General features: G+C 38.8%; 1 protein-coding gene across 1 annotated transcript; it reads right to left on the reverse strand.

Annotated features, from left to right (window-relative positions):
- Positions 1 to 1,232: 1,232 nt before the first annotated feature.
- On the reverse strand, positions 1,233 to 20,205 carry ptpn2b (protein tyrosine phosphatase non-receptor type 2b). The gene is made up of 10 exons (XM_030741518.1): positions 19,982 to 20,205; positions 19,334 to 19,424; positions 19,142 to 19,242; positions 15,350 to 15,448; positions 13,387 to 13,524; positions 12,666 to 12,875; positions 11,660 to 11,821; positions 7,121 to 7,317; positions 6,314 to 6,409; positions 1,233 to 2,192 (listed from the first exon to the last, which is right to left on the reverse strand). Exons 1-10 carry the CDS (start codon positions 20,066 to 20,068, stop codon positions 2,171 to 2,173), a joined length of 1,203 nt encoding a protein of 400 aa, XP_030597378.1. The 5' UTR covers positions 20,069 to 20,205; the 3' UTR covers positions 1,233 to 2,170.
- Between the last annotated feature and the right edge of the window lie 2,447 nt (positions 20,206 to 22,652).

Raw genomic sequence — 22,652 nt, forward strand, 5'->3', positions numbered from 1 at the left:
GCATGAAAAAGAGGAAAATATCCAGCGAGTGTCAGTTCTCTGGGTGAAAATGCTTTGTTGATGCCAGAGGTCAGCGGAGAATGGTCAGACAGCTTCAAGGAATGCAACAGCAACTCAAATGGCAGAAGAGCATCTCTGATCACACATCAAACCTTGAAGCAGATGGACTACAGCAGGATTAGACCACACTGGGTTCCTCGGTTTCTAGTCTGCTAAGAACAGGAAACTGAGGCAACAATTCCCACGGGCTCACCAAACTTGCACAAGATTGGAAAAATGTTGCCTGGTCTGATGGGTCTCATTACAATCAAGGCATGCAGAAGAGTGTAACTGAATGGACTCCAGGAGAAGACCACACCAGGTAACACTCCTGTCAGCTTAGAACAGGATGTTTGCACAGCCTCACCAATATGGAAAAACAGTACCTGGTGTGATAAGTCTTAATTTCTGCTGCAACATTCAGATTGTAGAGTCACAATTTGACATAAACAACATAAAAGCATGGATCCATCCTGCTTCGTCTTGGTTTAATGGAGTGGGGGATATTTTCTTGGCACACTTTGGGCCTCTTAGTACCAAATGAGGATCATTTAAACACCACAGCCTACCTGAATATTACCATGTCTATCCCTGTGTAACCACATCACAAAGCTCAAATCATCTTGAACTGGTTTCTTGGACATGACAGTAAGTTCACTGTACCCGAATGGCCTCCACAGTCACCAGATCTCTATACAACAGAGCACCTTTGGGATGTGGTGGAACAGGAGATTCTCATCATGGATGTGCCCTGCGACAGCTTGATGACCTGTACAGGGTGTACCCTGCCTCTCGACCTATGTCAGCTGGGACAGGCTCCAGCCCCTCCGTGACCCTCAACAGGATAAGCGGAAGAGAATGGATTAATTGTTCATTTAGATATTGTCACCTTGTTAAAATAATGGCATATGTAATTTTTTAATTAAAGTTTAACATCTTGTTTGTTAAATCTTTAGAAAACTGCACCAAAAAAGTGGCAAAATCTAATTTTATGGATGGTTATGTGACTTCTTTAGGCTACAAATGATAATCTTACCAACCAGCTGCTACTTCTTCCAGTCTTTGAGCTTTCTCACAATCTTTACTGCTTTTATTAAAAATAAAAATAAAACAGGCATGTATGGTATGTATGTAAATAATATGGTGCAAATGATAACCAACAGGTTTGCTAGCAAATAACCACAGAAGAATAGTTTGTATGTAAACTAGGTGATACCAGTTTTAATTGTAGATTACACTCAAGAAAGAAACTTAAGACAATTTGTTTCAAAAGGAGAACAAGTCAGCTTCAAATCAGCTTTATACTGTATCCAGGTGTGTAACGTTAGCTTTCGTCTCTTTTTGGTATTCAGGGTTTTCTTTACAAGCAAAAATATGTTTTTTTTATACAGATCTCTTCTTTAAAAAAAAAACAAAACAAAAAAAAAAAAAACGAACACACTATGTACATCATGGAAACATTACACATCACTGAATTTCTCACATGGGAGGAGGAAGTGCTTTTCATTCAACCAGCCCGCCCCCACATCACCTGAAAATCTTCAAGTAATTTCTTATAAAAAATAGAACATTTTTACTTGTGTCTCTGAAAAAAATGGGTTTTCTTTTTTTCAAAAATACACATATCAACAGCATTACAAATTGGCAATGCATAGCCTCTATTTTCAGTCTGAATTTCATAAATGTAAATAAGCGTAAAAGAATGAGAAAGCTGCAAAATATTATTATTAATGGCAAAAGAAGAAGAAAAAAAAAAAAAAAAAAACTCCCACAAATGTTTTGACTCCAGAAGCAGCGTTGACAGTTTGAAGATGAGGTGTGGCCGGGGATAAAGCGCTGGTGTGCTTGTCTTTAAAGAATGTCAAAGTGTCTGCTGTAAACAATGAGGATGAGAAATCAGAAAGCTGAGCCAGGTGTGAATGTGAGGTGTTCCTGACAGAAGGAGCTACAGAAATGTTTGCTATGGCTAATTAATGATGCAAAATGCAAAAAAGACACACAAGCGATGAAGAAAAGAGAGCTAGCTGTGGCCATGGAGGTGAGGAAGATTGGTTTGGAGGTTTGGGAGAAAGCTGGAGTTCCCTGCCGATGTTGGCTTTGCTGCCAGAGCTGTGGCTGCAGGTGGAGGTGGTTAGCAGTCACTGGTTTTCACTCTGTGGGGAAAAAAAAAAAAAAAAAAAAAAAAAAAAGAGGACACAAAACAGCTCCTGTTAAACTCAAGAAACTCTGTTTTTTCTACTGGTCAGCGAAGCTCAAGAGTGATCAAAGGAACTCGTGCTGTAAATTCCTGTTAGTATCTTTGGCTTGGTCGAGCTGCCATGATAAAAACCACAGAAAGCAGGAATCTAAAGGTCACTTCGATCGCATCAACATCAGACTGATCATTAGAGCAGCAAAAGCATCCATTAGTTTTAATAAAATTCGTCACACTGATAGGGGTTTTCCTGTATACAAAAATCCCCTCAAAGTAAAATCACAACGACTGTGATAAAAGCTTTTTCTTTTTTTTTTTCCTTTTTGTTTTATGGCCAGAAATAACAGTCCTTCTGTTAGTAACTCAGACTCTTTGTTTTAACTGTACATGAACCAATCACATTTAAATGTGTAAATCACCCCCAAAGACCCAGTGTGAGCCAGGAAAAAACGTGCGTGCATTCAGAATCCTTCAGCTTAAATAGGAGCATTAGAAGACTTTTTTCTTTTTTTTTAGGACTAGCTTCGCATTTCCAAGTTATAACACACTGCCAGTTAATGTGAAAGACTTCAGAAATGATACTTTGGTGCTCAGTGCTTATTTTAAAAGGCCAACTTCCACCAGCATCCAGCTGCTGGCAGTGAGTGTAGTGACGGCTGAAGCTGTGGTTCCTTGTTGTTCTGCTGTTGTGGTTCACTCTGTGCTCCTGACACACACACGCATCTGCAGTGCTATCTAAACCTGTACTTCTATGTGTGTCTATCTGTGCCATCAAAGTTCAGTAATGTAGTAGCTCCAATACAGCAGTCACCCCAGCTATCACTGCATCCTTTTGTGGCCAGTGTACAGTAAAAACGAGTCTGTGTTACCTCATTTAACATAAATCAACACATATTCCTGTTATTTCTGTCAATTAAAAAAAAAAAAAAAAAAGAAGACAGCAACAATTTTTCTTTCACTTTCTTGAGGGTGACGAACATTCCTCTAAGCAGGAAAAGCCCTGCACACAACCATAGTATGTAGTCATTGCTACTACTATTAAAAACAAATGTGTCAAAGACCTGCAAATCCAGCTCCTCTGGTTTTTAAATGCAAGGGTACAGATATAGAGTCACAACCAGCAACAGTATTTTACAAATAAAGCCAACCCTTTTTACACGGGTCAATGAAAGGCAAATAGTTTTGTATGTTAAAGCAGAAGTTGTCCCCGTCATTAGATCTGATTATCACTGATAAAATGAAGAATGTAGGTGATCGGTGTAGAGCTGTAGTGTGAAGTCAGGCCTGGACTTACAGCTTCAACAACACATTTTTCTCCTGTGTCAGTCCTCAAGAACATATAAAACTACATGTGGCTAGGTGAAAACATAGTATTTCTCTCTTCAGCTTCTATTTCGGGAATTGGAACTGTTGGCTGGACAGACCTAAACATTAGAAGGTTTTACGCAACAGGCACTTTAACAATTTCCAGACACACAAGCAAAAACAGGCTCTCCACTAAAATTAATTGTTAGGTGTTTTTAAAAGTGAAGCCAAAGCAGCCATTACTAAAACCTGAATTTTTTTTTTTTTTTTTTTTTTTTAAATGTGGCCAACAAGGCGGGGGGGGGGGGGGGGGGGGGGGGTCCTTGGGTTGGTAGACTCTGGTGTCAGTCACATTTAATTAAATCCAACATGATTATTATTTATTTGTTTTTGTTTTTTTTATAAATTACTATGCGCATTAGATTAGATTCAAAAAGGAGGACAAATCAGAGTATCCTTTAGCAGAGACTCAGGCAGCTGTAATCCTGTGTGTGCAAGTTTGGACACACATATCCATTCAGATGAATGTTTGACTGGTACTTTATACAGAAAACTATTATTATACAACAACACAATAATGAAAAGGATTAAATTCCAATAGGTTTTGCAGCTGTTCAAAGTGGATCTGGGATTTGCATTGCATTATGGGCTTTTTTTTTTTTTTTTGGCTTGTTTTTCTTTCTTTATTAATTTTTTATCCAAATCAACTCTTTTTATGGTCATAATTTACCTCATAGCTGGTCAGCTGGTTTCAAGACTTATAACTGTTTGTACAAGGATTTTATAAAACTGTAAATGTAGAAGACGAATGGAAATTCACTTTTGGAACCAAAGCCCTTAAAGAAAATGGGCAGTGGATATGGGGTCGTTGGATGGTAACATTTCTGACACTTCACTGCTACTTTGGCAGTGCTGGACTTTGCTTATTTTGCATGATAGCCAGCAAATAGGTCAAAACGAGGACTGCAAAAACAGAACGCAAACGACTATAAGCAGCTAAGATTCTGCTGATTTTACAAAAGTTAGCGCTGCTGGCATCATGATGTGGCATTTGAACCATGGAGGCGTCTCTGCTCTGACGAGAGCTCTCTCAACTGCTTACAATTTCATATTTCAGAAATTCAATGACAAAAGACTGAGTGGACTTTTGCTGGCGAAGAGCTTCTACGATTTTAGAGCTTTGCTTTAGAGTTTGATAATGAGGCGACTCAGCTGGTTTCTCAGTCACACCCTGTTTCGACAGTAAGATGGAGGAGGCAAAAAAACGCTCAGCTCAAGACTTCCCAAATCTCCACCATTAGTGATGTATTTTCTACAAAATATTCTATGCTGCTACCTTCTCTTTCCCAGCCTGCCTCCTTGTCAATAAAATAGCATGACTTTTATTTCCAAAGCAGAGGTTGCTGATTAATAATCATGTCATACACCCACCTTGCTGACAGGATTTACTGCAAAGATAAAAAGCTGCCAGCAAATTCAAATATATGATGCATAATATAAATTAGCATTTTGCATTGCTCCAACTGAACCTGACATTTCAAAGTTTCGAAAACCAGCAACCACAAATGTACTCACACAAGCACGGCATGCTAGAGTGCAGCCAAAATTAACAACTCCAAACCACAAGAGTCAAGCAAATCATCAAAAGACGAACAAAAACCCAAGAGAAAACACAGCAGTACACACACACACACACACACAAACAGACACACACAAACACACTCGCACAGACCTCCATGTACAAGAGGGGGCATTTGTTTTTAAAAGCTGTGGGTAAACTTCGTCCTTTAAACACGCTCTCCGTGGTTGTCACTGCTGTCTCAGAGAGGGGTAAACATATATTGCCCCCCACCGGACAGGCCAGCTCCTGTCATGTGCAGCATATGCAGCCCAAACTGTCCAGGAGAACCACAACAGCAGAATAAGACTGACAGAAATGGTGCAGTTTTGTCTGTATTACTGGAACAACACTGACATGTCACACAACAAAGGCTGCCTTCTCAGAAGTGATTCAGTGAGAAGCTGTTTTTTTTTCTTCTAGAGGTGCACTGTCATCAGAAATAAGGTGTTACCCTCACCCTTCATGAGAACAAACTATATTTCAGCTAGTTAGATTAGTAGAGTCAATGCCTATGAATGCTGAGAAAGAGAAATAGAAAATTATAAATGTTTAAAAAAAGATTTTTTTCAGCAGTGACTTAACTTCTGCTATTAGAGGTTTGAGTCACACACTAGGAAAGCCTGTGTATCCCTTTATTGAAATGTAGCTGAAAATGACTCATATCCTCTACCATTCAACATCAAAACAGTGGTAAAACAAAATTCTTCCTCACTGCCTACAAGAAGTGTAAGAGGTTGTAAAATAATTTTATGCCTCATTTTCTACATTTTAACCCAGCTTCTTATATACAGCTAAAAAAAAAAAATCTCTGCATACCTGAATGAGTGGCAGTGAGAAATATCCCATGAAATCCCAAAAACTGAACTCCTGCACACCATCTCACGTACTGCTAAAGACACTTATCAAACACAGCCCTGTGGTGTATCTGACTTTCACTGGGGTACTTTGTCATTTAATAACTACCTCCAAATAAGTGAGTTTGCAGGAGTTCCATAAAATTGCTTCTTTTTTTTTTTTTTTTTTTTTTTTTTTTTAAATCAGAAAAAATATGATGGGTTCTTGCTTTCCGTGTTGAGTGTTATTATTTCAGCAAGTACTGCTATGCTGGGGCATGACAAATCATCCCAGAGACCAACTGAATAAAAATGAATCACCTTTTTCTCTTCCTCTCAGAGTCGTTTGTCCTGGACTTGCTTTGGGGTGTCTTGGCTGTGCTTGATTTGGAGATACTGTCTTCCCTGCGTCGTTTGCTGCGTAGAAAGAAGCAAAGTAGGTAAACAGCTCTTTAGTAACAACATTTTTTTTTTCCCTTAAATTACACACTGTTCCTGATTTCTGACTGATAGTAAATCCCAGAGTCCAAATTACCCCAACCACAAATGGTACACTTCAGCATTTTCTGATTAGTTTTTATTTTGGTTTTGTTTTCATCTCCATTTACTTTCAGCTAGTTTCCAGAGTGGATTTGCTCATTTTATTAGCATCAGTGTTACTTTCAGTCTTATTTGTCAGGGACAGAATAAAGAAGTCAGACCAGTTTTAAAATACACTTTGTAGAAACAATTGACTGTCATGAAGACGTCCCAAGACTCAGACAGGTTGTGTTGCCAAATATGACCAAACTGACAAAGACTAAACCTAAAGACATTTTTGCTCAGTTTTTTATTTGACTTTAGTTTGTTAGTAAGCACACAGTGCCATTTTAGTCAGCTTCATTGTTTTGTTTTGATTTTTGTTTGTATTTTTTATTTCAGTTAACTTTATTTTTTACTTTTGTTTAAGCTTTTGGCAATAACCCTAACCCCAACACAAACACCACCTTAAATATCTCTGAACTCAGACTTTTTCTTAATACTAGTTGAGCCAGTAATAAATCATATCCCTGTAACCCCTATGTACATAGATAATTTATCATCTATTTATGGCTGATGATCTGCACATGCTTCTTTTATCAGACTCACTGTGCTGTGCTGCCATCGAGCTCCTGCTCCTTGCAGGGAGACTGTGCAGATGCTTTGCCGTCCTGTCTGTAGTCCCCTCCGTCTTCCTGCTGGATGCCGTTGTAATGCTCCGTTGGACACCTGGGCTGTGGCTGAGCTGTGGGGGAAGACTCCGACGGCGGCTCGTGATCTTCCTTGGATAATTCTCGCCATTGGTTCTAAATGGGAAAATTGACAGTAAACATGAAGAAAGCAGTAGTAATTTGAGTGATAACAGCCTGTAATTGTCCACTTTGATATTATAGACGTAGGTACAAGCAGCCAAAAATTCAAAATATAATGTAGAAAATAGCTTTACTGCTCTCAAGAGGGGACAAAAGATTTCAATCCAAAATTGATTCAATATTATCGATACAAAACTTTTTTAAAAGCCCATTTTTTTGTGTGTGTGCACGCTTTATTTTAGTGTAAGATTTATAGTTTGTTTTTTGTTTTGTTCATCAATCTTACCTTAGTTTAACAACAATAATCTATCATAACTATTAAATTTCAAAGTTGTAAACATTGCCTAAGGTCAAGGGCGACAGAGTGCAGTGGGATTTTCAAAGGGAGTCTGTCCAGTGGCCTGAAAGTGAGTAAATGCAGATTTTTCATGTCTTTATTTGAAAATCAAAGAATACACCAACTTACATGATTTTGTTACCAATGGAAAGAGAATTGAGCAATCTTTTAAAATGTATTTCATGGGGCCAGGATTTTTTTTATAATAACACCAAATGAAGTTCACCCAATTCTTCCAATTCACTGTGTGGCCATTGTTCACCAGTGACGTTAACCTGGGCTCAAACTCATGTGCAATGCTTGGTTCTTTATCTGAGATTTCTCATTACAACAGAGAGAGATGATCAGGAGAATTGCCTGCAATGAACTTTTTAATCTGCCTCCTTTTAGTTAATTAATGTTGTGGATTTGATTTGTTATCAGTCTGCAGCAGTATTGGGATGGTTAATAAAAAAAAAAAAAAGTAATACAATACATCACTTGTTACTTTTGTTAACAATAAAAAAACAGTCTACAGTTCCACATTAACAAAAATCCCTATCCTAATGAGGACACACAACCTAGGGCTGGCCAATATGGACCAAAAGTAATATCTTGATATTTTTTAGCTGAATGGTGATATACGATATATATCTCGATATTTTTTCTTCCCAAAAAGTATAAACAAAACGGCACTTCTGAGTCAAAGCTACATGTCCCAAATGTCACACATGCACTTTTATTAACATTCAGCAGTAGATGTGCATGAGAAATTGCTCAAAAATCAAATAATGGCATATTTAAATAATAATGCTCCTCAAATAAATTAATGCTTTTTTCCTCTATAAAAAAAAAAAAAAAGACTCACAGCTGTGCTATTAAAATTTAAATAGAAAAAATACAGAGCAAAAGGCTGACTTATTCTTTAAAAAGCCAGTCTGGTGAAGTCTACTTCACTGGAAAATGTTTCCTCCTGTGTGTACTCCTGTACATCCAGTACTGTGACAGACTGAATGAACAGCCAGCTCAGTAAATCACAGTATCACAGCAATGGGCTCACCCACTCAATGAGGCATCTGCAAGCACACGAAAAAAAGCCACTTCCGCTATTAAGGTCACATGACTTACGGTACAAACCAACTTCTGCTATGGAGTTGCGGTATGGCGGCGCACTCTTGCCTGCAGCCAGGGACTCTTGGGAGTCCGGGCGATGCCAAAGCGTACGAACGGACGCAGTATGAAGGTTGTATGTACATAAAACACGGCGACAGCGGAGGATTTCAGGTTTCCAAAAGTCGTCGACGTCACCAGAAGAAGTCGCCAAATTTTTCGCTAGCCACTCTTTGGAAAAAATGTTGCCAGCGGGGTCTGAAAAGCCACTAAATCTAGCAACAAAGTCGCTAAGTTGGTAACACTGCCATGCTGTCACTTTCTGCATGATTTACGGGTAGAGAAAGGCGGGGCAGTGTGAAGTTGAGCAGAGACAAACTGGGAGAAGAGAACGGAGAACTGGTGGATCTGGTGGAACTGGTACGATTGTAACGCAACATAGACTATATTGATATAAACGATATTGTTTCACCTTATATCGCATATGAAAATATATTGATATTTTTTAAAAACTCGACATATAGCCCAGCCCTAACACAACCCATCTTTATTTTAGAGTTTACGTATGAACACAAAACAAAGTTGAAAACCAGCCCAAAGACACTCTGCTGTAGAAACATTAACAGACAGAAATGGAGGCTACCAGTCTGACTGCTCATCACTGTCTTGTCACCTGTTGAAGATTAGACTCTCTGCTCGCCTGGAGTCAGCATACACTGAGCTTTAACATAATTCTGGGTTCTTCTCTAGCTTTGTGTTAGCATGCAGATGTGTTCAAAGAGCTAAAGCTGTGTTAGCATTATAATGCAGTAGTTTCTGTCCTGGATGCAGATTGCACTTTACTGTTGCGCTCTTGTCCTTTCATGCAATAAAAATAAAAGTAATGTCCATATCTCTGCTCCTGAAAAGCTGCAGACTGCACCACCATTCCCCTCCTCCCTATACACAAACCAAAATCAGCTGATTGTAGCCCAAGTGTGCAGGAAGAAAAAGGCACCTTTGTTTGATGTTTTTTTCCTTTCTATCCACCCAGCATGCAGAAACTTTGTAACGCAAGTAACGTCATAATTGTAACTGTAATGTAATTACTGAATTTAGTACAGTAACTAATTAATGACTGTTACTGAAACATGTAATGTAATTACTGTAACATTTTACTTTGGAACGTGTTACACCCAACACTATTCTGCAGTATTACAAGCATTTTCTGATGCACGCCAACCTCAAGAATGTAATTAACTCCACAAAAAGCTTGGAGAAAGCTGGAAAATCTTTTTAATATACAAAACTGTGCACACTGTGGCTCCCTTGCTGACAAATGCATTTTCCTTGATTTACACCAGTGGTCCCCAACCTTTTTTGAGCCGCGGACCGGTTTAGTGTTAGAAAATATTTCCACGGACCGGCTTTTAAGGTGTGGCGAATAAATACGTCAAAATAAATGATACGACCATAACCAAGTGTGATATTTTCTACGTATAATAATAAAAAACGGGAATCCACTTTGTATTCGTATGCAACTCTATCAGCAGCGTTCTCGTAACATCCCGCCTCAACATGAATAACAGGCTCTCTGCCCACAGCGCTCCCTGGTCAGCTGTTAGAGCCATGGTAAAACATGCCTTCAAAATAAGATACACCGCAAAAACAAATACAGTAGAAATCACCTCAGTCGGATTCAAATGGCCCAGTTTGGGGTCTATTATCGAATTTCGCTGCAATGGCTTCTGCTTCATCCATGAATTTGCTTCTGCAAATTTTATAATCTGAAATTTTACTCGTAAGTGCAAGTTTGTAGCTTACACTTGCCACGATTGTCCCCGGTGAAATGAACTGATATAAACACTAAAACAATTTCCAGGCGTTGTTAGTGTGTGTGTAGTTGTGCATGAACGAGTGGGCGGACAGGAGCTGAGGAGGGTTTTAGCGCTAAACTCATCCAGTTTATGCGATCACATTTAACTGGAAATTTATTACAATGGGACCAGATTTTTCATCCGAGGTAGGCGAATATCCGACGGATTTATGTGATGATTTTATTGGAATTAATGTTAGGAAAAATCAGGACCTGCAGATGCCATCCAACTAGAGCGAAAACCCGATTTGTGCGACTTCGACTTAGGTGATTTTTACTGTATAAAGCGCATGAAAAATACAACTCACCATAACACTGAATCAGTGTAAGCCCCCTGAGCTTGTTTCTCTGATACTCATTTTTGCTGGCTTCTGGTTTGACTGGGTTCGGCCGATTTCACATGGAGCGTGGCTGCAGAGCCGCGGTGTCAAGCGCTGGAGAGTCAGTTTGATGGCTGGGTCTACCTCACTGCTATCCCCGGTGTTGATAAATAAAAATGGTAAATGGACTAGTTCTTACATAGCGCTTTTCTACTCTTGCTGAGCACTCAAAAATTTAAAGAAGCGTTATGTAGGTCAACCAACCGATTTCGTTAGACGGGCCTGAAGCTTCTGGGTTTAATTTTAGCGGTGACGTATCATGTGAGCAGAAACGTCTTGACACGTCAAGAGGAAGTCATGGAGGGAAGTAACGGAGCGAATCCGCCCATTTTTCAAAATAAAATATAGTTTAGGCGCAGATAATAAGTAAAACGGAAATAATTTAAGTTATTTATTCTTTATGTGCGGCCCGGTACAAAATGTCCCACGGCCCGGTACCGGTCCACGGCCCGGGGGTTGGGGACCTCTGATTTACACCACAGGGGTTTTGTAGATGCAGAAACTAAAAATATTGTTCCTAGCAAGTAAACAAATACTAATTTGTTTACTTTATATGATTTAAATACTGCTATACTTTTTTGTTTATCTCTGCAGTCTAGAAAAGCTCACAAACTTAATATGCAGTCACTGAATTGTTTGTGTGTGTGTGTGTGTGTGTGTGTGTGGTGCTGCTACCTGTACCGATGAGTCTCCCATAATAAACCTGGCCCCTTCAAGGACAGCCATGTATGAAAATCGCAGCTGGTCAGGAGTCTGTATCAGACCCATTCTGTATTTTCTCATGTTCAACAGGATGCTCTTTATGTCTACTGATGAGGGATCTTTCCTCCTGTCCATCTAAAAAAGGCAGTAATAATATGTAGCTCAGTTAACCAGGAAGAAATCCCTAATCTCATTATGTCTACCCATGTTTTCAAAGGAAGTTGTTTTAAAGTCCAAATCCATTTAGTCTTTCGTTCTGCTTTGAGAGAAAAACATATTTTTTAGGTTAATTTTGCATTTATTAAACACAGGTATCTGTTATGTCAGAAACCTACAGGGAATAAAATCTCATATAAAATAAGGACAGTGAATAGTTAACTACAGTACAACATTAGCACTCTGGCAGCCTGCCAGCTTCTGTCAATGAAACACAAACACTGACAGCCTGCCAGCTGGCTTAGAGGAAAAAGGAGCTTTTTGACATTTCCCAACAGGCTTTATTTCCCCTCTGTTACATAAACTATTAAAAACTGCCTCTAAAACTACACCCTAGTTTGTTCTTTCATTTGTTGAGGTTTGGAGATGAATATTGTACTTTATAATGTTGTCATACCATAAGCCTGCATCTTCAGCATGATATATTTCACAAAATGCAAAACCATAAGAACCATGGTGCATTTTGACTGTGGGTTAAAAGTAAATGTCTCCTTTATCTATGTGCTGAACCAACTATCAATCATCTAATTGTTTGGGGGGTTTTTTTGAAGGCCTGTTTCCAACTCTTAAATTAGTTTTAGGTTTTCACAAAGGAGCCTCAGTCAGATTGAACTGACATTCAGACAAAAGCTTACTACACATTCAAATGTCAAATAATTTACTCCCGTGTTCATTTGCATGCTTTTAAATAAACACAGGGTAAACAAAAACACACAAACAGCATTCACTCAGAGTCCATGTAGAACAAAGACGAAGGACTTACCAGGACCAGGCAGGTGTCAACTAGTGAAAACGTCCCTGAGCGTCCGATGCCAGCGCTGCAGTGCACCACTGCTGGTCCATGATCCGTCCCCAGTGCTCCAGACTCCCGCACCTTAAAGAGGAAATTTAAGAAGGACGCCGGGGATTCGGGAACACCAAAATCAGGCCACGTTGTGTAATGAAAGTGGTAGATCTCCCTTTTCTCCCCTGTCTGTGAAAGGAGATAAAAAAAATACTGTTAGAAGTTAAAAAAAAAATTGCAAAACTTTCCTTTATGTGTATTTACACTTTCAGTTCAGATCTTTATCAGTGGTGACTGAAGATACTGGAAGTCACTTGAGCTTAACAACTGTAATTGGCAAACATGTCAGCAACAACAGTTTCAGTTTCTTTTCTCTCAATGACCCTGCTTCTGTAAAACACAAAACCAGCAAAATAAACTCAGCTGTTAATTTCCATTAATAATTTTCTTCTTGTGCTAATTCTAAATATAATAAAACAAGGTGCAGGTGGATTACAGAAATTCAAATTTTAAATTATCCAATTTTACACTGTACTGAACATTTACCATTTATTTAAAACACAAAATCAGACTGCTCTCCTGCATCATTTGCTGCTCATTTACAGTTTCTCCAAATCCTTGGTGTGAAACATCTTAATTTTACTTCTCCTTTGCCACCTTTTGCAGGTAATTCCCCACACTGAGTAATGCTGTGCCCTACATGAATGTTCTGCAGCTCCAGCACTCGGGTGGTGTAGTAAGACTTGGTGTCTTCTGACAAGAGTGTGACCAAGAAACGTGTGTCTCTGAAAGCCATCTCTCTTTCCTCTGCTGTGGGCCAGTACTGGGCACACTTTTCCTGTCACATGAGAGGAAATGTTAAAATTATACAAAGAAATATGCCGAAAAACAAAACAAAAAAACACACACACATTTGATTAAAAAGGAGAAGTAGAAGCTGTTATTCAGGGAAGCTGAATACCAAATTTAAACACACTGTGGTCAAAAATGTTATTAATTTTACCTGGTCACAATGACACAAACATCACACGACAAAATATTCACAATTATACTTTTTCATAACCTATTTGTATACTTCCTTCCTCTTCTGCTACATTTCTTCAATAAAAAGAAGCTAAAGATATTAAGTTTATTGTTGTTAGTCTGCTAATTTCAAGCCGCAGTCAAAAGCAGTAAATCTAAGGTTATAATCCAGGCTTGCCGGTCTACAGAGGATCCTTGTGCGTATAAAAATATCTGTTGATTAGGTGCTCTTTATCTTTCATTTCAAAGAAAATGGGCAGAGTGTCTCTCATGACCCAGCAAGATCCATTTCAGCTGCTTTACGGAGAAAGAGAGAGGTCACAGCTGCTCTGCACAACAGTGCATGTGTTTAATCTGCACATTGCAGGATCACTGGAGCTAGAAGGGTTGAGAGGTTTGGCTGCATCCCAGATCCCTCTCATACATCTGTGTGTGAACACACTGTCAAAACACTGAATTCCAGTAATCCTGCTGACAGGAGGACAGTGAGAGCACGTACAGATTAAGCTTCTCAAATTTATAAAAGCACATTTTTTCACGTTTCATGTTGCAGCGCTGCATCTAGACTAAAAAACAAAACCAAAAAAAAAAAAAAAACACATTTCTCCCGTCTAAGTGGAGCTTTTCCAAAATGGCTTCCACAGTGTGTAAATCTAAGAATGCCAGGTTAATGTTTGTTACATGAACATACCCAAAAAGACAATTTAAGCCAGCACAGTGAAATTTGTGGACAAAATCCTTCAGGTTTAATGCCAATACAGGCAAAAACACAGTAAAGCTGCTATCAAATAACGCTGTGCTTTTGAAATAAGGAGTTTAGTATCACATTGTGACAGCTCAGGAACACCAGTTTGCAAAATACATGTAAAAAAAAACAAACAAACAAACTGTAATAAACAAACTGTTTGTTTGTTTATTACCAGGATTACTCAAATCAAAGGATTTGCATGAAAATATTTACCAGAGTGGGGACTTGAACCAGATAGAAGTAATTACCGTATTTTCCGGAGTATAAGTCGCACTTTTTTTTCATAGTTTGGCTGGGGGTGCGACCTATACTCCGGAGCGACGTATAGTCCGAAAAATACGGTAGTAACTGAAGCCAAAGTCAAAGCCAGACCTTCATCCAGGATTTTTTATTTATTTATTTTTTTTTAAACTATTGTGAGATGAAGCAAAATTGGAAATTTTGCAAATACACATGAAACTGAAACAAGAAACACTGCGAGATGTCAGTGTGAAGTTCTTAAGAAAATATCACTGGATCCAGGGACTCCATTCATGCGTGATGTAGAGGGAATTTTCAGCCTTGGTGGAGTTACAGTCTCAGACTGATCTTGTCATGCTTATCAGATGCATCACCGTGGATGTAGATGTAGGGTGATGCTTTACAACAGACCATTTAAAGAAGTTCAAGATGAATTCTAAAAGTTGCATAAATGATTTCACACTGCCAGGAGGTGGCCAGCTCTAAAACAGTGTGAGAGTGCGTGTGTGGCTGAGGATAAAACGGTTGATGTTTGAATAGTCTTTCTGTGGTCTATTTGATATTTCTGCACATTTCTGTGTGTGGGCGTGCACGCAGTCAAATAACAGAAGTCAAGCCAGACAGTGTAATATCTGCTTTACTGTGCACTCACCGAGCCTTTCTCTATGACCCTGTTAAGCATGATGACCGCCTTGGTCTTCTGCTCCCAGATCATGAGCCAAAAGTGACCACAGGTGTTCCTGAGGGGGCCCTGTGGACAAAAAAAAAAACAAAAAACAAAACCCACACAAACACTTTGATCAGTTACACAGCTGGAGGAGTGGGAGGCCATCCACAAAGCAAATTCATGTGATCTCGCTGCTTTGAACAATAATGTCAGATCCACTTGATAAATTAGATAAGGAACAAGACAGAGGCCACTCTCTAGTGTTGTGATAGGTGAGATTTTAAGACACAAAAGCAAGAGTTCACTTAAAGGTCAAAGCTCCTAAATATTACCATATGGCTTAACTGAGAAAATTGCTATTGGTAGGGTGAGTCCCATCAAAATGTCAAATCTTCCAAATTGTGCAGAATAGATAACAAACATAAGCATGGACAATGAGCTACTGTCAACATGTCTTTGCTGCATTCCTGCCAGCCATAAACAACTGTAATAAGATACAACTGTTTAAACATTAAGACAACCATTAAGACAACCATTAAGACAACCAGCAATTTCCTAATGCTGTGAACCTGTTCACCCATATGGCAATAAAAACCTTCTGATTCTGATTCTGATTCTGATTTCCCTTCCCAGTTTCTGAAATATTTAACATTTTATTGTAAAAAGCTCTCATTTATTTCAATAGGCAGACTGTGCTGAGCTAAAGTCAGAGTGGGAGCTGCAGCAATTTTTCTAAAAATGTTATGTGTAACTAATGCCAGCTCACATTTTCACTATACAGGCCTCAATTTGTCACTAAAAACTGGGAAAATCTGACTTTTTTCAAACTGTGTCTTTCTCAAAGCCAACAGACTTGCACTTTTTGATCTATAAGCATCAGAGTTAGAGGAGTGCCATCTAACTGCTCCGTAGAGATCCATTATACTGTAATCTGATCAAGGAGTTTTTGGAGAAAAACACAAACTACCTCTTCTCTCTTGCTCCTGTATTTTTCAATTTTAATACTAGGAACATACACACAAAAAACACAGATTTGTAGAGCAACTCCTTGAAGTTCTCACAGTTCTTGTGCGATGTTGATATGAGATGTGGTTTTGACTACATAAGGCATTTCTCTGGAGGCGTGCTGAGAGACACTTTACACAGACTGAGAGAAGCCCATCACCACAGCAAAGAAAACATGGCTGTAATGTACAGGATTAAAAGAAAAACCCTGAGGTAGAGCACCACACGCATCACTGTGTTAAGTAACTGCTGCAATTTTGGTTATGTTTTTTAAAAAATGTAATGATTACTTTGGGTAACTAATTTCAGCTGCCTCAGATTAGAGTTGTGGGACACTGTAACCTTTTAACAAACCACAGATGAGTCATCTCAAAAGAACCACTGCAAGAAAAAGAAAAAAAAAAGTGACCAAAAAATCCACTGGATGTTATGGATGACTGACAGAACTGAAGTGTTTAAGACTTGGCTGAGAAACTTTTGTTACACAACATCCCCAAAACATCCTTTAGCCAAGTTCTTGACATTACAATCTGTTACTGCGGTGAGAAACATCTTAGTATCGTGTTTAATTGCAAAAACTTTCAGTGGCTTTAAATTACTAAGATAGTAGTCGATGCGTGGTGAGCAGAACCATAAACAAGTGCTATCAGCCCAGTCTGTTTACTGCGGTGATGATCGTTGAACATGAAAATATTCAAATCTGTGTAGGAAGAAGGCGCTTCTGGTTAAGAACCAGCGGTGCTGACTCTGGTTTCATAAAACACGTTACATCAACTGAAACCAGTCATATGATCACCACAACATCTGTAACTTGAATTTCTGACTCTTAATTAGAGAATTTCACTTTGATATTTGTGATAGCTGTGCCCTCAAAATGTCAACATTTATTAGTCATGGCGATGATGTAGCCATAAAAAAAAAAAGTACTTCAGAGGCTAATTATGTGAAGACACCTCTCAATTATTTTTAAGAAGCATTAAAACAGCAGTGTCCTTTCTGATAAATAACCCTCTGTCTACATGATTGCTTCACAGCTTCTAGCCTACTTCTCTTCTCTTGGCACTTAAGTGGTGTTTCTTTGGTTTCAAATGATTTCTCTGTTAATGTAATTTTATAATATGTAGTGGCAGTATCTCTGATTTCAGTAGTGAATGCTAAAAAAAAAAAAAAAAGTCACACAAAACTAAATGACAGATTTAACAAGGAAATACTTTCAACGCAACTGCCAATGTGACCAGTAATGCTGAAAGTTAGATCTCAAGCCAACAAGCACACCAGCACATATAATATAATGATCACATTGTGGGGAATTGATACATACCTTATCTCAGTGTTATATCAATATTTCATACAAACGTTCATGCTAATACAGACCCCTGAGTTTAAATATTAAGGATGTGAGAGGTCATGATGGTGAAAGTAAACTTCTATTAGCACCATACTGACACAACAAGCACTACTGGAAATCATGACTTTGAATGTAAATTGGCCAGAAGCAATGCACAGTAGCTCATCCAGCTCACAATTCATTACAATTCAACGGTTACTGCCTGTAAAAACAATTCATTGTGTGCAAGTTTCACTAAAATGACAAAAACTCTTGGAAGTGTAGTGATTCTTGCAAACTGTGTTAGGGATGTTAGGGACCTGTGCAAGAAAGCATCTCACCTGCCTCAGGTAGCAGAAATGTAGATTTTGATTCACTGCTGGCTTCTTACCGATTATCTCCATATCAGGAATAACAGATTCGGAACAATAAATGAAGGCACAACAGTTGTGCTGTGTTAAATGCTTTGAATACACACATATTGATCCTTTAACCTCCTAAGACCCTCTGTCCTCACATGGGAACATTACTTTTTGCCTTTTCTGCACCTTATACTTCACTCTGCTCAATAAAGTTTTTCGTCCTTTGTTAAACACTGGTGACTTTATTGTGCTATGCTTTAAATAAACCCAGTGTCTCCATATGAGCACAATAGGGTTTTTTTTTTTAACAATTATTTTCTGTTCAGAGTTGATACTTGATTTTTGTACTTATCAGGTCTAACTAATCCCAAATAGCTAGGAGAAATTATCCCATCCTAAACAAGAGATTGGGTCTCAGGAGGCTCTGGAAGCAACAAAGACCATTTTGGGTTTTGTCAAGCCAGGATTAGGTTACATTCAGAGTTAAGTCTCCTCTTGCAGACAGGTCTGTGCATATCTGGCAAGTCAAGCGCATCCCCTACATGTCACATTCACAACAGAAAAATCCTGATGTGAAGACTTTAAAGCTGACATGAACACTCTACTCCTATTTGACATGAGACTTGGTATTTCTGAGCAGGTCATCCTTGTAATCACAGACTGATTTACTGAACTCAGGGATTTGCTGTGTCATGCTTTGTGTAGTTCCACACACAAATAACACTGTCTGAAGGCAAAAATGTTGAAAAGCAAAGTGTACGACACAAATTAACATTGGTTTACAAATGAGAATGCCAATCTCCCTGATTTTATTTTTTTTTAGCTCTTTTAGTTTGGATTTTCAGAAATTAGAGCCTGAGGTAATAAGACAGGTAGCAATTTTATACAGATTAATGTAGCAAATAATTGTGAGGAGGAGACAAGCATATGTTCATACTATTATATATACAATAGACATGTACATAGTTTAATAATAACTGAAAAAAGGCACAGCCATATAAATACAGAATTACAGAACAGAGTGAACCTATACAGACCTGCGAGCATGATTGTTAACTGTGGTGTAGAAATCCTTGGACTTGCCTGAGTTAGGATGTAACTTCTCTGGGCTTCCTCCATCACTATCAAACTTGCATTGATGTAGTCATTCTCTGTGTTCTTCAGTTTCACCCGGCTGTGGTCGACTGCAAGCAGGATGAGAGAAAAATAATTTGGGCATGATGGGCTGTAAACTGACACTTAACCAGTCTGGCTTTTCTACAAATGTTTACCTACATGGACTGACATCCCTGTATCTGTTTCTGTTGCGATTCTCTGGATACTTTGCCACTTTGTAGGGGCACTCGTGTGACTGGTTCCTGATTTCCTGGACGGCAGAAAGAAGATTCAGAGACACGCAAAACGTGTAACAAGTACAGTACCAGTCAAAGTTTGGACAGACTGTCCAAACTTTGACTGGTACTGTATAAGGGGGTTAAATTTTCAGTTCCGCGTCTCTTTGTACATTTGCAATATATGTAAATTATCACGAGAAAAATCAGAAAACCAGTTGGTCCATTCGTAAACACACGCGGTAATTTTCGGCAGTCATTACACACGCACTAAGAGCAGGATCTTCCCGAGAGGTGAGCGGATTTAACAGTGTAAACAAGTCTGTACCTATGTAATGTAGCTAATCGCTTCAACCATTTCCACGGGCTTATGACATTGACTAAGCTTACGACAACATTAAAAAAAAGTATGGCACCGGCTTCTAAAAATAACCCCGAGCATGAAAATAAGTTATGAAGGAATTAGTTTAGGAAACCGGTCTATAACTCTACAGTAAATGCTATCCGGACTGTTATTTTAGCTCCAGTTAATGCGCGCTTTAGGTACTGACAATCCGTGTTAGCTTCACGCTAGCTATGCTAACAGACTTACTGAGTAGAGTTTTTGCCACCGGCCCTCTGAATCTATCTCCTCAAACTTCTGGTCCATCTTCACCGTGGCGGTGCCAGTCTGTTCCATAGCCGGGTTGGGTTGGTTAACTTTTTAACTTTCTACCTCATTACTTTATTTAGAACAGAGGAGCCTTGAGCTGAACAGTGAACCCTTCCCCTCGCTGCGGAGTTCTCGCCGAGTGTTTGTCCGTTATCTCCCTGCTGCGGTTGTCATCCGAAGAGGACACGCGTGCGCATGCGCTACAGAGCCCCCCTCCCCAATTGTCGAATTAAACGCAGCAAAGATGTTGAGTGAGCAAACGAGATCTTGAACAACTAGATAAACTTGGTCTGAAGCACCAGTTTGGTCGATATATCCACGTGTTTCTATCTGACGTCTGATGCAAAATGCAACTGTTCCTCTCGCATTTATAGATTAGTTTGCCATGCTTACGCTTGTAACTTGCCTACTTAAAGAAAAGAAATAGAATCTAAACTAATGTTTCATCCATTATTTAGTGCTCTGATGGAAAATAATCAGTTTTATTAGGCCTATGAAAAAAATGAATAACAGACTGTAAATCACAGTTTTTGCAAAGCCCAGGCTGGTAAACCCAAATTGCTTGTCCTGTGTTTATGAGAGTATTAAAAAGTACAATATTTTTAACAATGATTCATACAACAAATGCACCTTTGAAAAGAGATATATTGTTATTACATTATTTAACTGGAAAGCAACAGTATTAACTCTTTCAGAAACATATTTTTTAAAGTTGTAATATAAACTCACCAGCCATTTCATTTGGTATACCTGCTCAGTTGCTGCTTAACACAAATATCTAATCAGTCAATCACATGGCAGCAGTTCAGTGTATTTGGTCATGTAGTCATGGTCAAGACAACCTACTGAAGTTCAAACTGAGGATCAGAATGGGGAAGAAAGATGATTTAATGACACTGTTTCACTGTTTCTCTTACTCCGCTTCTCACTTTAATAAGGAAATTTGGTCAGTTTTCTGGTTACACTATTAATTGGGACAAAAGTCTGTTTATGCCTCTCTCAGATGGTCTGGACTCTGTTTTTCTTAGAAATTTGCCATTCAAAGTTTCCACAAGTCACTTTGAGTATCTTGGGATAAATATTACAAGGGATCCAAAGCTCCTTTTTAAACATAACTTTTTGGATCTGATTAATAAACTTAAATCAATGCTGGACAAGTGGAAACTCCTCCCTCTTTCCTTGATTGGCCGCGTTAACATTATCAAGATGGTTGTCCTCCCAAAATTCACTTATCTTTTTCAAAATATACCTATTTATTTAACAGTTTCATTTTTTAAGATGATAGATTCAATTATCATCCCTTTTGTCTGGGCTGGTAAACATCCTCGAATCTCAAAATTACACCTACAGAAACCTACTGCTGAGGGTGGCCTCGGCCTCCCGGTTTTTCGCCATTATTATTGGGCCTGTAATGCCAGAATCTGGGTTTTTTGGAGTCATATCTATGTGGGGGATAAAGAGGTGGACTTGATATTACCTAATTGGTCACTGAATGAAAATCTTATCTCCTTAGCCCTTACTAGTTCCTCCTTACCCGCTGCACTGTTTTCCAATGTGTCTTTGCCTTTCCAACAGCTGAAGGATAATTTTGTGCTAAAAAACTCAATCAGGATTCTTAAGCAAATAAAGACTGTTCTGGGTCTCCCTGGCTTCTCCATTTATGCACCCATTTTTCAGAACATAGCATTTAAACCAGGCACAATGGATGCAGTCTTTAAGTACTGGACAAATAAGGGCATAGCTGTTATTAAAGATCTCTATATTAGTAATCATTTGGCCTCCTTCATGCAACTCCAATCAAAGTTTGGTCTTCCTTCTAGTCACTTTTTCAGATATTTGCAAGTTCGTAACTTTGTCAAACAGCATTTCCCCCACTTTGAAACTCTACCTGAGCCGCATAGTTTCTATGAGCTTATGAAAAAGCCCCCTACCTCCAAACATTTAATTTCTCATTTTGTCAATCTTTTTAGCTCGACCCCATGCTCAAAACACATTAAAGAGGCTTGGACTTCTGATATACTAGGTGAAATTTCAGATGAACTGTGGGATAAGAGTCTGTCGAGAATCAAAACCTGCTCCATCAACTCCAGACTGCAACTTATTCAATTCAAAGTTGTCCATCGGCTGCACTTCTCTAAAAACCAAACTTAAACTATTTCCCTCTGTTTCTCCTACTTGTGATAGATGTAAATCAGATGATGGGACTCTGGGTCATCTGTTCTGTTCCTGCCCTAGCCTTGTGGACTTCTGGTGCAAGATATTTCAATTTTTTAGTAATGCTTATGGCAGACATTTGACCCCTGATAACCATCTGATAATTTGGGTTGTTCTGAATTTTCTCTTACTCTTCCTATGTCTACCCAGCAGGCTCTCATGTTTGGTTGGTGGTTGCAAAGCGGGTTATACTAAGGGGATGGAAATCTCCTACCCCCCCTTGCTTCAAAAAATGGCTTAATGAGATGGTCTCCTGTATTTATCTCGAAGAGATTCGATACTCTCTGTCAGACAGTCATCATAAATTTCTTGATGTCTGGGGTCCTTTCAATAGACATATACAAAGTAGTGTGCAAAATTGATTATCCTGATCATTTGTTTGTGATCTTTGTATTTT

This window comes from Archocentrus centrarchus, chromosome 11 (genome assembly GCF_007364275.1).
Source record: "Archocentrus centrarchus isolate MPI-CPG fArcCen1 chromosome 11, fArcCen1, whole genome shotgun sequence".
NCBI lineage: Eukaryota > Metazoa > Chordata > Actinopteri > Cichliformes > Cichlidae > Archocentrus > Archocentrus centrarchus.

What these genes read in the sequence shown, in the direction of transcription:
- ptpn2b (XM_030741518.1), bottom strand. Translation starts at nt 20,068, where the DNA reads ATGGAACAGACTGGCACCGCCACGGTGAAGATGGACCAGAAGTTTGAG. An exon ending in GGGTCATAGAGAAAGGCTCG is followed by an intron (nt 13,525 to 15,349) that starts GTGAGTGCACAG and finishes CTCATGTGACAG; the next exon opens with GAAAAGTGTGCCCAGTACTG. An exon ending in TTGACACCTGCCTGGTCCTG is followed by an intron (nt 11,822 to 12,665) that starts GTAAGTCCTTCG and finishes TGCCTTTTTTAG; the next exon opens with ATGGACAGGAGGAAAGATCC.